The 16,123-nt window shown below is 40.1% G+C and overlaps 1 protein-coding gene across 2 annotated transcripts in view; it reads right to left on the minus strand.

Annotated features, from left to right (window-relative positions):
* ANKRD50 (ankyrin repeat domain 50) overlaps positions 1–12,665 on the minus strand; it is a 40,923-nt gene extending 28,258 nt beyond the window's left edge. The window contains exons 1-2 of one of the 2 annotated variants that reach the window (XM_027567304.1): positions 12,349–12,665; positions 9,904–10,853 (exon numbers count right to left, since the gene is read on the minus strand). In XM_027567304.1, coding sequence (XP_027423105.1) covers positions 9,904–10,448 — 545 coding nt within the window. In that variant the 5' untranslated portion in view covers positions 10,449–10,853; positions 12,349–12,665. Of the gene's footprint in view, positions 1–9,903; positions 10,854–12,295 lie in introns of both variants that reach the window. The other variant, XM_027567305.1, reaches the window with a different exon arrangement.
* Positions 12,666–16,123: the final 3,458 nt, after the last annotated feature.

A 16,123-nucleotide genomic window follows, 5' to 3' on the forward strand; every position in this document is an offset into this window, starting at 1 on the left:
GATTATCTTTTTTTAAAAGAAACAGAAAACTCAGATTTAGAGTAAATGTGGCAAAATGAATAGGTACATGCATGTTTGTCTCTCTATTTTATTAATTTTCCTGTATAACTGAAGCTTTGGGGATAGGAGCAATGTATCATTTCCTCTATAATTTACTTTCTACAACGATTTCTTCCCTTTTAGTACCATTAGTGTTTACCTTTCAATTCCTGTGAAGTCCACCATTTTGCAAGTTGCTTCTCTCCCTAAAGTAGCAACTTAACAAACATATTAACTGAGATTTAAATTGCAAAAGTTTTTTTCTCCTTTCTAAGTGAATATGAATTTTAAATGACAATGTCTGAAAGAATGATAAGAGTTTCAAGTTGAAACTATGGATTTATAGAAGAGAGGCAAGAGGTGACATCACATCACTCACATGACGTAACATAAATCTGATGTTATTAAAAAGTTTCCATTTGATAAAAATTAATTTCAACATGAATTGTAAAAGACACTAATATAAAGTCATCAAAATGCTGGTTTTAAATACTTTTCATCTATAACTATTTTATCTATATGTACAGATGATTCCACAGGAAAACAGAATATTTCAAAGCTGAATATGTTCAGAGCAAATTATCAATGTGACAAGATTATTAATTCAGGAAGTAATGAGTCTTTACTATATTCTAAGCCCTAGACATATAAAGGCACAAGACAAACAAGTACTCTGCTCATTCCAGAAGCTAGCTAGAAAGTCAAAGTATGCACAAAATAATTCCCAACCATGATAGACACTGAAAATTAAGACAAAAAGAAAGCAAAGTGGGATGATGTAATTTAAGAAAATGACTGGCTGGGGCGACTCACTGGACAAAGGTAACTCTGCAAGGAGGAAACATTAAAACTGGTACACCTAAGTGATATCAGAGTAAGTGGCCATACAGACATCTGTTGGCCAGAATGTGACCTATTATAGAATAATAATAAGGTCAATGCGGATGATGAACAAATAACAAGGCTGAGAACAGTACAGGTCAAAGTCAATGGCTAGGCAAGGACCAGACCATGTAAAGCTTAGAATTTATTATAAATAAATAATTTTATTTATTTATGAAAAGCAATAGCTATCTGCAAGTTTTAAGCAGAGAAATAACAAGATTTGATACCCTTAATTAATCTGTGAAGATAAGAGGGATAACAGCAGCAAGGAGCAGACCAGTTAGGACATCACTGCAAGGGATATGGGAGTAGCAGCAATGGCGATGAAGAAAAATTGAGTTATTTATCTTGGAAACAGAACAAAAGTAGCTGACAGAATCGGGGAAGGGGAGGAGTGAAATTGGGGGATCAATGAGGATGCTCAGATTTTTTATGAAAATTAATGATTTCCTATTTGAAATATCATTTCCTTAATTTTTGGATTGTTAGTTTTTTCCACAAGAGAGGTATACCACAACCACCTCAGAACTCAGGAGCTTAAAATAACAATCATTTATACTTTGTCCTGTGTCTGTATATTTGTTGTATTCCAGACTTAAGAGTCAAGCTTTGAGTTGGGTCAGGTTTGCACCACATCCCTCTCATCCTCTTGGGACCAACTAGCTGGCCAGAACATATCCTCCTCAAGGTGCTGAGCCTCAAAGAGGAGCAGCCCAATCACATGTGCACGTGCTAAGTCTCTGTTTGGATCACGTCTACTAACATCCCCCATATCACATGGCTGACCCAAAATTAAAAGGCAGAGAAGGACCCAGAAGCACTGCAATATCATGTGGGAAAGACCAAGGATACCTAGAGAGAAGAACAAAAGCAAATAATTCAATCCACGGCAATATCTACGTATTCACTTCTGGAGTCACAACTGTTAAAAGGTTACAAGTTCTTGAAACATTCCAAATTGTTTTTCAAGATAACCACAAATAAGATATAATTCTCTTAATTAATTCTTATTTTCATTAAGTAATTATATGAACATTTTCAAATTTTACATTATTATCAAAGATTATTTAGCTACACCGGGCTTCCTGGGTGCCACCTGTGGTAAAGAATCCGCCTGCCAATGCAGGAGACGTAAGAGAAGTGGGTTCAACCCTTGGGTCAGGAAGATCCCTGGAAATGGCAACCCACTCCTGTATTCTTGCCTGGAGAATCCAGTGACAGAGGAGCATGGTAGGCTACAGTCCATCAGGTCGCAAAGAGTTGGATACGACCAAGCATCTGAGGACAGCATTTAGTTACATTACATATGTTGTAGAAAAGAAAATGATAGAGATATTTCTGAAATTAAGATAACATGAAAGAGAAGTTGGTTTGAAATTTAAAACAATTATATATAGTATAGTCAAAGACAGGACTTTCCTGGTGGCTCAGAAGCTAAAGAATCTGCCTGCAACGCAGGAGACCACGGTTTGATCCCTGAGTGGGGAAGATCCCCTGGAGAAGGAAATTGCAACCTATTCCAGCATCCTTGCCTGGGAAATGCCATTGACAGAGGAGCCTCGTGGGCCACAGTCCATGGGGTTGCAAAGAGTCAGACACAACTGAGAGACTAACACACTAACACAAAGAAAGTAGTAAAATAACTAGAGAATAAAGACAGGCAACCAATCAGAATACACTTCAAAGATTTTTTTAAGGCAAGAAGAGTGTTTACTTATTTTACTTTATAAAATCAAACCATTTCATTGTATAGAATTCATTTAAGCAAAATTGCTAAAATCAAAGTTAAAACTAAAAAAATCTGCAACATATAACAAACAAAAGGTCCATATTCTTACTAAGTACATTAAGATCTCATTAAACAATAAGAAAAATGAGAATATTCTTATTCATATCTCTTATCAACTTTAACATTGTCTCATAAGCTTAAAAATATTTCCTGAAAGAATAAATAGCTTAATGTGTTCTGGTGAAGTCTGGAAACATAATACATACTTTAGATGGAACAGAACCAAATCGTAAAGAACTTTTAAAGTCAAGTAGACAAATTTAAATTTGTTGTTTACATTATCACAGGCTCAGAGGAATGACCTAAAGAAAGCACTGTTTTACTTTGGTTAATTGGCCATTACCAAAAGGAATCACAATACAGAGATGCTAAGATTAAGTGGAGCACCTAGGAGGTGATGAACAAAAATTCTAGATTAGGGTAAAAGAATTTAAGAACCATTCCAAGAAAAAGATGACATACCATGGAATAAAAAAAGATAACAGAAAAGTCAAAAGAAAACTCTAGTATCTACCCTGAACAGTGCTTCTCAAACTTCAATGTGCACAGAATTCACCTAGAAATCTTTTTAAAAGGCAGATCACTTCAGTAATTTAAGATTCTGCTTTTATAATAACCTCCCAGGTTATGCCAATATTGTTGATCTCATGATCATACTTTTAAATAGAAAGGGTTTAGAAAATAAGCGTAACTATGGAGCAACTTAGATAACAATCAAGCCTTATATTTTATGTTTTCTTACTGGCCTGTGTCCCTCCTTCTCAGCACTTAGCAAAGCTGCATTTTTTGTGATTATTTGTTCAATGTATGTCTCCCCACTTTTCAGTGTCCTGTTTAATTCACCACTTCAGTCCTGTTATCTGCACATTAGCACACATCTGGCACACAGCAGGTGCTGACTTTTTGTTTAAGAAATAAATTAGTGTCAATGAATAGAAATGCTAAAAGAGATGACGGGTTGAACAGAGGAAGGTAGATGAGGGACACTCCAGTGAAAAGATATGTTGATCAGAATGAACAGAAAGGTTGTTGATGTAGACTGGATTGCTATTATGTTAGACATAAGCATTGGTAGCCATGTAAGTAAATTATTGAAGGAGTGTATAAACAAATGGAGATGACATAAAGAGGCTTTGTTGGACAGCCAGAGAGAACCTAGAGAAAGCCCCATCAAAGAACACAGTCAGACAGAGGATTCTGAATAGAAGAAAGCACTAATAATGAAAAAAAATTACTAACATATATGATCTAAGGCTAAAGATAGATTAAAAGTGGATTCAGAAACTCTTAGGCTTAAACATCTTTCTGTAAATATGTAGAGATCAGACTTAATAGTTAACAGTGTTAGTTAAGAGTATAAGTAGTCTTAGATATAAAAAACAGATAATGGAAAGGAACTATTTTGCCCTGAAAATACCCTACAACTGAGGGTAAGAAGGAAGAACACACTCCAGTCCCATTCTGTCCTTTGCCCCTTTGTTGAGTTTGCCAAAAATACTTGGAGTCACTTGAGACAGAAGATAGACATCTGGCCATGTAAAACTATCTGGACCAATGCCATAGTCACACATGCTAAAGAGCAGACATCAGGTTAATAAATTAATAATCACTATACCAGCCTTCACAACCCAGATAACCACGATGGTGTGATCACTGACCTAGAGCCAGACATCCTGGAATGTGAAGTCAAGTGGGCCTTTGACAGCATCACTACGAACAAAGCTTGTGGAGGTGACAGAATTCCAGTTGAGCTATTCCAAATCCTGAAAGATGATGCTGAGAAAGTGCTGCACTCAATATGCCAGCAAATTTGGAAAACTCAGCAGTGGCCACAGGACTGGAAAAGGTCAGTTTTCATTCCAATCCCAAAGAAAGGCAATGCCAAAGAATGCTCAAACTACCACACAATTGCACTCATCTCACACGCTAGTAATGTTCAAAATTCTCCAAGCCAGCCTTCAGCAATATGTGAACCGTGAACTTCCTGATATTCAAGCTGGTTTTAGAAAAGGAAGAGGAACCAGAGATCAAATTGCCAACATCCGCTGGATCATGGAAAAAGCAAGAGAGTTCCAGAAAAACATCTATTTCTGCTTTATTGACTATGCCAAAGCCTTTGACTGTGTGGATCACAATAAACTGTGGAAAATTCTTCAAGAGATGGAATACCAGACCACCTGAGCTGCCTGAGCTGACAACAGACTGATTCCAAATAGGAAAAGGAGTACGTCAGGCTGTATATTGTCACCCTGTTTATTTAACTTATATGCAGAGTACATCATGAGAAATGCTGGACTGGAAGAAACACAAGCTGGAATCAAGATTGCCGGGAGAAATATCAATAACCTCAGATGTGCAGGTGACACCACCCTTATGGCAGAAAGTGAAGAGGAACTCAAAAGCCTCTTGATGAAAGTGAAAGTGGAGAGTGAAAAAGTTGGCTTAAAGCTCAACATTCAGAAAACGAGGATTATGGCATCCGGTCCCATCACTTCATGGGAAATAGATGGGGAAACAGTGGAAACAGTGTCAGACTTTATTTTTTTGGGCTCCAAAATCACTGCAGATGGTGACTGCAGCCATGAAATTAAAAGACGCTTACTCCTTGGAAGGAAAGTTATGACCAACCTAGATAGCATATTCAAAAGCAGAGACATTACTTTGCCAACAAAGGTTCATCTAGTCAAGGCTATGGTTTTTCCTGTGGTCATGTATGGATGTGAGAGCTGGACTGTGAAGAAGGCTGAGCACCGAAGAATTGATGCTTTTGAACTGTGGTGTTGGAGAAGACTCTTGAGAGTCCCTTGGACTGCAAGGAGATCCAACCAGTCCATTCTGAAGGAGATCAGCCCTGGGATTTCTTTGGAAGGAATGATGCTAAAGCTGAAACTCCAGTACTTTGGCCACCTCATGCGAAGAGTTGACTCATTGGAAAAGACTCTGATGCTGGGAGGGATTGGGGGCAGGAGGAGAAGGGGACGACAGAGGATGAGATGGCTGGATGGCATCACTGACTCGATGGATGTGAGTCTGAGTGAACTCTGGGAGTTGGTGATGGACAGGGAGGCCTGGCGTGGTACAATTCATGGGGTCGCAAAGAGTGAGACATGACTGAGTGACTGATCTGATCTGATACCAGTCTGGTCTGCATTTAACACTCACCTAAATGATGTAACATTTCAATTTCCTTTCTTATGCAAGAGCTTCAGCTGTCCTTCAATCAGGTTCAAACATATTCTAGATAGGTAAGTAGCAATATTCACTCACTCAAACAACACTCATATAGCACTTACAATATGCAAAATGCTGTTCAAAGTGCTGTCATAAACATAAGATATTAATCAGCCATGAATAATGTTATGAAAAAACATGCCTAATAGAGGAGATAACAAACCATGTATGCATAAGTAATTACAAAAGAAGTTAAGAATCTGAAGACCAATAAGGGAAGAAGTATAAAATGTTTAAGGAGGAGATAAAAAAAAATTAGAAAGAAAATTCCACTATTCAAGGATTCCTATTCAACATAAGGAACAAATGTCAGAGTCCAGTCTTCTAGCTCCCAATCTTTTTCTAACAAGCCATTGTTACCTTTCACCACTTTTCATAAAATTTTTCTGCTAAACTCTCAAAGTTTAGAGTTGTTCATCCTTAATTCTTCATCACAACTTTATTCCATTTATACTTAATCTGAGGTTACCACTGAAGATGTTTAATAATTCCTATCAACATTACCTGTAGCTCAGATGGTAAAGAATCTGCCTGTGATGCAGGAGACCCAGATTTGAGACCCAGATTTGACCCCTGGGTTGGGAAGATCCCCCAGAGAAGGGAATGGCAACCCACTCCAGTATTCTTGCCTGGAGAATCCCATGGACAGAGGAGCCTGGTGGGCTACAGTCCATGGGGTTGCAAAGAGTCGGACACCACTGAGCGACGAACACTACTACTACTATCAACATTACAAAGAACAAAATCTTTTTACCCAACTTGGAAAACTGACATCACACAGAAAGTTCACATCTGGCCTTGCCTATTGTTAATCAGAAATAAAAGAAAATAATATCCACTAGGAACACAGTTTTGTACTTCCACTCCACATCCATCTATCTCTCCAAAAAGACCCTAGCCTTGGGCGAGGGGCGGGGAGGGAGCGGGGTGGGAGGGAGGGGTGTCAAGGACCATGACAGTAAGGTTCAGAAAGAAGTTTTCTGGTTGAAACAATAACCATCTTTCATTGTGCTTCTGAACCAATCACAAGATCTAAAGCCACTAACCCCTCCCTCATTCCTTAACTTGATCCTTTGGTCAAAAACAACTGGAATATGTTTTACGGTTAAAGGACTACTAGGAAACTCTACCGCTAACTCTAGAGAAGTCAGTTCAACAGAAAATGCCAAGTTTTCCCATATAAGCCTGAAACGGGAGGCAGAATGAAATAAATCAGCGTTTGGTTCTCTAAACAAGTAAAAACCTAACGGTTGTCATCTTAGTTCCATCAATAGAAATAGAAGAAATATATATATTCTAAGAGTAGTAACAACAGCTTTGCACTTTAACCTGTGAAGAAAGAAAAATGGAAAAGAACAAAAATAAGAAATTAATGTGCCTTCATTCATCATTCCCTTTAATGGATGATCCGGTTCCATCAGTGTTAAAATGTGTGCTGCATCTATACAACAGCAAGTATTTACCCAAAGTGTTATTTTTTATAGAAATAAATGTTAGCATTAACAACTTAAAACTCCACGAAGACAGTGTATTTTGTCTGTTCTATTCATTAATTTATCTATAGCTGAATTCTACCTAACACAGAGACAGTTCTCAATAAATATCTGTAGCTGAACTGTGCTTAAAATACAAAAAGCTCTCAATAAACATTTGCTATAAGAACGAATGAATGGATGTCAGAAGAAATTTCTTGACAACTAAATATCAGAATCAACTGAGTATACTCTACTATGTCAGAAAAAAAAGAAAGTAGCAGTATTTAACTAAACATGAAGTTACTTTCAGTTTTTTAATCATGAAGAAAATGTGATTTCAAAAAACTGATTATTAACAAGTTACTTCTTGGCTATGTGACTCCATGTAAGAAGTTAGTTTGCAGCATTGCATATTGTATCCAGTATCATTAAGGGTAAAAAAATAGGGATAAAAAATTAGGAAGTAAAACTGAAGAAAAGAGGATAAAAAGCATCCATTACCGAATCACTCTGAAATTTCCCCAGTTTTATGGATCTGTGAAGAACTATATCAAATTTCTATTTCTATTTAAATTATTTCACACATAAATATATGAAGTCATCAATATTAATTATCAAGTGTTAGATGTTAGAAAGTAACAATACACAACCTGGTTTGGGAGATTGTTTTTGTCAAAAATGAAAAAAATAATTACTTTTCTTTGTTTATATTTTATATCCCATAATGTTATGATTAACTACATCCATCTCTGTCTCCCCCAAAATATTGTTTTACTCTTTGAAAATAATGACCTTTTGCTCCATTGTCTACTTGTTGAATTACATCTATCCCTGCCTAAATAAAATATATGCCTATTAAAATTCTCCAAAGGATTTATTTAACAAGTCAACCAAACACCAGTAAAACCCACAATAAAATCTTAACTATTTGTCCAAAAGCAGAGGTCTAGATCATCTAATGTCATAGACTATGTAAAACTATCTTTTTAACTTTTAAGTGTGTTCTCATGTCTGCATTTGACGATGGTTATATTACTGCTTCACAGTCTCAAAGAAACATGCAGCTCTACCAATTATCAAAAACAGCTTTTCCAATATCAAGGGGTTACCTAGTTTATTTAATGACTCAATCATCATTGTGCAAGCTCAGTCTCAGTCATGTCTAACTCTTTGCAACTGCATGGACTGCAGCCTGCCAGGCTCCTCAGTCCATGGGACTCTCCAGGCAACAATACTGGAGTAGGTTGCCATTTCCTCTTCCAGGGTATTTTCCTGGCCCAGGGATTGAACCTGTGTCTCCTGTGTTTTCTACATTGGCAGGCAGATTCTTTACCACTGAGCCACTTGGAAGCCCACTGATTCATTACTTAAGTGAAAAAGAAAGTGACCCAAGTTTTTGAAAGACCCAGTAGAAAACTGTAAGAGTACCAGAATGGTACAAGTAGAAATACTAGACTTTCCCTCACCAAGTATAGACTGGAAATACAAAATGATTAGATCCTTCTGTCAATCAGAAAATCAATACTGATGTGGTTTTATACACAGCTGTATCTGCTCCTTATTCACCTTCAATTAGTAACTAAAATTCACCCAGTGGGGTAAAAATATAGAAAAACAATCTGAGTAGAAGGATCTTTTTAAAGAAAATCTCTGCTACTATAGAGAAAGATTTGCTCATGATCAGAATATATCAAAAATATACAGTTATCAGACTTGATTTTAAATATTTTAAAGTATTAAAAATTTACATAACTTATTTAACTAATTTCAATCAAACTACATAATTACATACTTTAGTTAGACTAAGTTCAACTTAGATTAAGCTTTTTGAAACAGTTTCTAAGATTTCAATAAATCCACAGTTTATGAAATTACTTATTGGAAATGAAAATTCAGCTCTTCAATGAGTGACAGTATCTCCAGAAAAAGTAGTAAGAGGAAAAGATTTGTTTATGCACACTTAAAACTCTTAAAAAGTAGAGTTTAATATTCAGGTTTGCATTATTGATTATTCCATACTGAACACTGTCCATCAAGCTTGGCATCTCAAATTTGTGATACAGGTATTGCCTAACAGATCGGCTCATTAATTTCAAAATGATCTAACAGTTCTGACCCTGATTTTGATGGCTGACAGCAGAAGAAAACAGATTTGCCCTGAGTTTTACTGGATGGCACTCACATGTTAAAAAGTCTGCAAGAATATCATACCTCTCTGTTTCTTCAGTGCTTCACACTCTGTTATTAAACAAGTAAAAGATATACTTTTAATTAATATCCCTACAATCCAAAGCTTAAATTCTGTTTCCTTCAACACTCAAAGTATACAAGTGTTTCACAACCACAGATTATCCCCAAATACACAATTAGAGTCAAAGTACTGGCAAAGTTAAGAAACAATACAAAACACCGAAGAAAAAAAAAAAAAAAAACCTTTAATTTTTTCAAAGAAACAGAACACCATGACCATGACTTATTTGTTACCTTTTAAATGCTTCCGCTGGGTTTCTCTCACATTCCCCGGGCTGTAGGAGGCTTTGAACTGCTGGATCCCTTAGTTTGTCCTCATATCCTTGGAGTAGTCCGCTACGGCAGATCTGAGCAACCAGACCTCTAATAAACCCTCCAACACACAAAGTATCAGAGTCCTGCGCTTTGCAGAAATGAAAGGCCAACGCCTGGCGATGTAAACCTCTCTGCAAGCTTGTAGGTGAACTTGGCCACAAGAGTTCAGTGCATAAGGCTGTCTTGCCACTGCCAGGCCCTCCTACCAATAATACACCCCAGGCAGCTCCTTTCCCAGAGACAACACTAGCATTATTCCCAGAATTCATTACAAGGGGTGGTGTGTTGACAGCACTGTTACAGCAGTTAGTCTTCTCTTGGAGGCAATGCTGAAGCTTGTGGAAAACCCACTCCCTACAGTAAAACTGCTTCCCCTGCAGTAAACTCGTTTGAGCCATTTTGCAGACTTTCTCTTCCCAAGGATTAGTCATAATAGGTTTCTTACCATCAACATTTGCTAGCATCTGGGTACATCAACACAGGTCTTTACATCCTTTTGGACGGAACTTGCATATTAAGTTGAGTTTGAATGGCAGAGTAACCAGTTACAGTAAAATTCAACAGCCACAGAGTCCATCTGCCAACAGAATGTGCGTGACTTTATTTGGCTCTTTATTCCTGATAATCAGCAGAGAATATATGTTTATATTAATTGTTGAACTGGTGGAAAACTGCCTGGTTCCGAACCTTGACCACACTTTTCCTATATCTTGACGGGTCGCGTAACTCCATGGTTACATCTGGAGTTTATGTGATTGTGGATATTTCAAGTATGCAGATGAGACAATACATCTGGAAAACTGAAGAGAAAGCCCAATCTTTCAATTTGTATAAAATGCTTCTCCAGATTTCCAGCGTTAACTCTGTATCTGAAAATTAGATGCAGAAAAACGTGTCCATTACAGTTAAATGCTATCAAAGGGATTACATTTACACAGTAGATTGTTAGTGCTATACTTCTTGTTGAAGGATAGTCAAAGTACTAGACCCTACAGGTTTTAGGTATCTGGACAACTGCCAGAGAGGGAACTGTTTCAGATTACTGTCTCTTATGTGGCAAAAATGGCAAACCACTGTTAACATCTTCTTAATTCAAAGCATTCATAAAATGCATTTTTCAAGATAGATCCTTAATGAACCTGTTCACAAGTTTCTGCGTTTAAGATGTCTAGGTAATCAATAATTCCCACTAGCAACTAAAATAAAACAAAAATACCTTCGTGCAAAATATCACATGATAAAAAGCTTATTTGTCAAAAAATACAATTATCCAGTTACAGTAATCTCAAAAACTCATACACTTCATCTCTGGCACTTTCAAAAAGTTGGATAACTACACCAAAATCATAATTACATTTTCCTTTCTCTATAGTTAGGCTTCCCAAACAGCTACATTTGAATCAAGTTACCCTGGATTTTTAAAACCTCACTATAGAAAGGAGAAATAAAGACTTTAGGCACATGCAGTACCATCCTTAACTCTAGCCAAAAAGGTCTTTCCGACAAGCTTGGCAAAATAGCGCCAGGTAGGGAAGCTCTATGAACTTGCACAGACCAGCCAGTCAAAGGGCTCTGTTGACTTGACTGGCCACAGTCCTTTGTTGATAGTTTGCAAAATCTAGCGGGTGATTATCAGGGTTGCGGCTGGATGGGAACGGGTTAAAAAGAAAAAGGGGAAGGGGGTGAGCTTACATGAATGATAAAATCCAAACACAAGTACTACGCGAATCCTTCTTTCCTCTGCGCCAAAGAGGATGGTTTCGGAGAGGGGGTGAGGCATGAAATCTACTACTGTGGCCAGAGAAAAGGCTGCCGGGGAGAATTCCTTCCAGGCAGGAAAGGGATAAGGAATAGATGGCTTGGGCTGGTGGGTGTTTGCCTACAGTTCCGGCCTCTAGTTTCAGCTGATAGACAAAAGGAACTCCGGGATTCCCAGCGACAGGAACCTCCTTCGGGTTCAGTGGCCCCAAGGAGCCACAGGAGGGCCACCTCGGAGAGGCCACGGACAGAGGTGCAGCCTCCACACTGAGGTCTTCCTTCCAGAAGGCTGGGAACGCCTAGACACCCGCCCCGCCCCGAGATCGGGGTGTGTCCTCTGAAGGGGGAAGGGGTGCCCGACGTCCTCGCCAATCCTAGATGTGGGGTCGCTTCGGGTCGGTGTCCAGCTCCGCGCCCCCAACCCCGAGCGCTGCTCCCGCCCCCGCCCGGCCCGCGGCGGAACGACGCTAGAAGTCGGGTCTGGAGCCCAGGGCTGAAAAGGGTGGGTGGGTGGGTGAGGTCCGAGCCCAGCCACAGCCCCCGAGATTCCGACCTGAGGGTGGGGCCTCGTTTCCACCGCCGCTGCAGCCGCCGCCCCTCGGTTACCTCGGTCCGGGCTGCTGCCGCCGCCGCCGCCGCTGCGGAGTCTCAGTCTCAGACACTTGCTTTGCTGAGAAGCCACCGCCGCCAGCGCTCCCTGAACTCTCACTGCAGCCGCCTCCTCCGCCCGGCCCGGAGAACGCTCCCGGCTCCAGATCCTCCTCTTGGCCCCCGGCAACTGCCAGTTCCAGCTGCCCCAGCAGCTCCGCCGTGCTCCTCCCAACCCCCACTAGCCAACCGCCGCCGCTGCCGCCGCCGCCGTCAGGATAGTGACTGTCTCAGGCAGCCCGGGACCGGCTGGCTCCGCCCCGCCCCGCGGCCCCGCCCTCTCTGCACAGGCCACGCCCCTCCCGGCCGCCCGGCCTTTCTTCGGCCGCCGGCTCCGCCCCCCTGCCTCGCCCCTCCCCCACTGTACCGTCCCGTCGCCGTCCGTGCCTGGATGTGTGCAGCCGCTTGGGGCCGGCTGCTTTGCGTCGCGGGGAGACCTCTCTGAGGGCTGCCTGGCGGCTCCGCCTTTCTCGAAGATGGGGGCGGAGAAGGGGGCGGGGGCTACGTTCTCACGTCCCCGAGCTCACGCGAGTCGCTGCCCCCACCCACCCCGTCACCACTCGGCCCTGAGCCTTCCTTTGTCTTCCTGTCTGAGGGACTCGCTGGCTTTTGGGGCCGCTGCTAGGAGGGGCACTTGAGCTGGGAGAGTTGCCCCATGCCACTCCCTTAACCTTTTTGTCCCCAAAGGGCACTCCAGGCCGGTCCTTTTCTTCAGTCATCGGGGTCCCCATTCAATCTATTAAATTCCGGGGATGGTTTAACTTTCTCGATTTGGGACTAAAAGAAACAAGTAAGGACCGGGAAGGAGGTTGTGAAAACTAAAAATAGTAGGGATATGGGTCTGTGTTCCCACTTGCCTCATGAAAAGGACATGGCCTCCATCAGATCTAGTTGAAAGCTATCACTCTTGGATCTCAGGCAGCTTCCCTTCTGGACAGATTGATTACTCGCAGAGGCCACTATGGGGGAAAAAGACCGCGATGGAGGTCAGAATGCAGAATAAGATGAACTGCCCTGGAGGACCTGACCACAAGCAGTTACTTTTGAACTCAGTGAGCCAGTTTGCATTCACGTGAACCTGGATTAGATTCCAAATTTCTTCTGGGAAAGTACTGTCAACTGATAGATTAAGAAATGCAGTATCTTTTTTATTATTTATGCTAAAACCATCAGCTCTCCTCCCAGCCTCCATTAATTTAAATATTCTTCTATCTTAAATGCTGAACCAGTCAGTCTCCCATCTGTTTTTAGGAATTTCGAAGTATAGCTGTCACTCTTAAGTAGAAAAATGGACTGTACTTATGCTTACTCTTCCATTCTGTTTATTCTCAGGCTATCTATGGCAGTTGAGGTTTGTTGACCTTTAATTTTAATGTATTTGTTGCAAATTCTGAGGTTTTTTCCAGAACAAAACAGAGTATAAATTCACCAGAATTAGTGATAAAAAATTGATTTTTAAAGAGATACAACTTTGATATGCCTTTTGCTTAAGCCGTTTTAATTACCGCTTAACTTGTCATACATTATTGCCACTGGAAAAGTTGACTCCAGTTTCATGGTTGTAAAACTATATGTTTGAGGAAATTTTAAATATGAAATATGTACACCGTAAAATAATTTCCATTAAACTATTTGTTAATATATTAATTAAAATAATTTCTGTCCAGTAGAGAAGTTACACAAACTTTTGGTTTACTGAGTCTATTTTTTTCAGATAACTAATCATCATGGAATGCTGTTTTAAATACTTCAGCAATAACTAAGCTATAATCTTCAGACTCATTTAGAATTTTTTCCTTTAAAATGTATTGCACATTTCATTTTTATGACTTTTTGCTTTCCCTAATAGAAAACGGAGAAGGCAATGGCACCCCACTCCAGTACTCTTGCCTGGAAAATCCCATGGATGGAGGAGCCTCGTAGGCTTCAGTCCATGGGGTCGCTAAGAGTCCGATATGACTGAGCGACTTCACTTTCACTTTTCACTTTCATGCATTGGAGAAGGAAATGGCAACCCACTCTAGTGTTCTTGCCTGGAGAATCCCAGGGACGGGGGAGCCTGGTGGGCTGCCGTCTATGGGGTCACACAGAGTTGGACACGACTGAAGTGACTTAGCAGCTAATAGAAAAACTTCTGAAGAATAAGGGTATGCCTCCATACCCTTTGTAGCAAGTTTCCCTGTATGTAAAGCCTGTCTGTTCTTTTATTCCACACTCAACTTACATAGAGACTTTCTACACACACGGTATTGTGTTGGCTGCTGCTGCTTCTGCTGCTGCTTCTGCTGCTTCTAAGTCGCTTCAGTCGTGTCCGACTCTGTGCGAGCCCATAGACAACAGCCCACCAGGCTCCTCTGTCCCTGGGATTCTCCAGGCAAGAATACAGGAGTGGGTTGCCATTTCCTTCTCCAACGCATGCAGGCATACTAAGTCGCTTCAGTTGTGTCTGACTTTGTGCGACCCCATGGACAGCAGCCCACCAGTCTCCTCTGTCCATGGGATTCTCTAGGCAAGAATACTGGAATGGGTTGCCATTTCCTTCTCCCATTGTGTCTGGCATAATGATAACTTATAAACATGGACAGACACAGTTTCTTCAAGTCTGGGAGGCTGTTGCAAGGCAAAGGTAACTTGGGACTACTCTAGCCATTCTTTCTTTTCAGAACATCCATTTATTTTACCAGTTTTTATACGAAGCAATGATGTTTTTTAAGCTCTTTCAAACTCCTTGTGGCCAAATTACTGTCTTGGTCACCCAAAGCTGGAAGTCTCCACTGTTGAAAAAAAGTCATATGGTGGCTCACACAGTAAAGAGTCCACTTGCAATGCAGGAGACTCAGGTTTGATCCCTGAGTCCAGAAGATCCCCTGGAGAAGGGAATGGCAACTCACTCCAGTATTCTTGCAGAATTCCTGCAGAATTCCATGGACAGAGGAGCCTGGCAGGCTACCATGTCCATGGGGTCACCAAGAGTCAAATACAACTGAGCAACTAACACTTTCACTTTTCATATATGGCTTAGTAGGCCTATTAATTAACCCAACTGGGACATTTTTTGAGAACAAAGGAACTAATAAAATTATATAGTTCTTAGGTATACTTATCTATTGACCAAAACTTTGGCTCAATTATATTTGGTAGAGTTACTAAATAGTTCTATTTAAACATTATTTTTCAAACAATAACAATAAAATATATATTAAAACATAAATATGTATTTACCCTCCAGATTTTACAAAATGTCTTTTTATCAATTACCTGAATGCTATTTTTACCATTTGTACTTACTTTCAGTACATTTTCACATACTTTAATCAATTTCTTAGCATACTTTCTCCACCACCAAATACTGGTATTTTTCTAAAAAATACATTTTCTTAAATACAATTTTCCTTTTTCTAAATTTATTCATAAAATTGCCTGAAATCTTCTTCATGGTTACATAAACAATATATCATTGCCATCTTCAATGAATGCTTCTCTGTAGAACATACTTTTTTAACTTTTTCTTTTGTATTGGAGTATAGCTGATTGACAATGTGATAGTGTCAGGTGGATAGCAAAGGGAGTCAGCCATACATATACATGTGTCCATTCTCCTCCAAACCCCCTCCCTTCCAGGCTGCCACATAACATTGAGCAGAGTTACCAGTGCTATACAGTAGGTCCTTGTCGGTTATCCATTTTAAATATAGCAATATGTACCTGTCCATCCCAAACTCCCTAACTAACC

The sequence above is a fragment of the Bos indicus x Bos taurus genome, chromosome 17, assembly GCF_003369695.1.
Source record: "Bos indicus x Bos taurus breed Angus x Brahman F1 hybrid chromosome 17, Bos_hybrid_MaternalHap_v2.0, whole genome shotgun sequence".
Classification (NCBI taxonomy): Eukaryota; Metazoa; Chordata; class Mammalia; order Artiodactyla; family Bovidae; genus Bos; species Bos indicus x Bos taurus.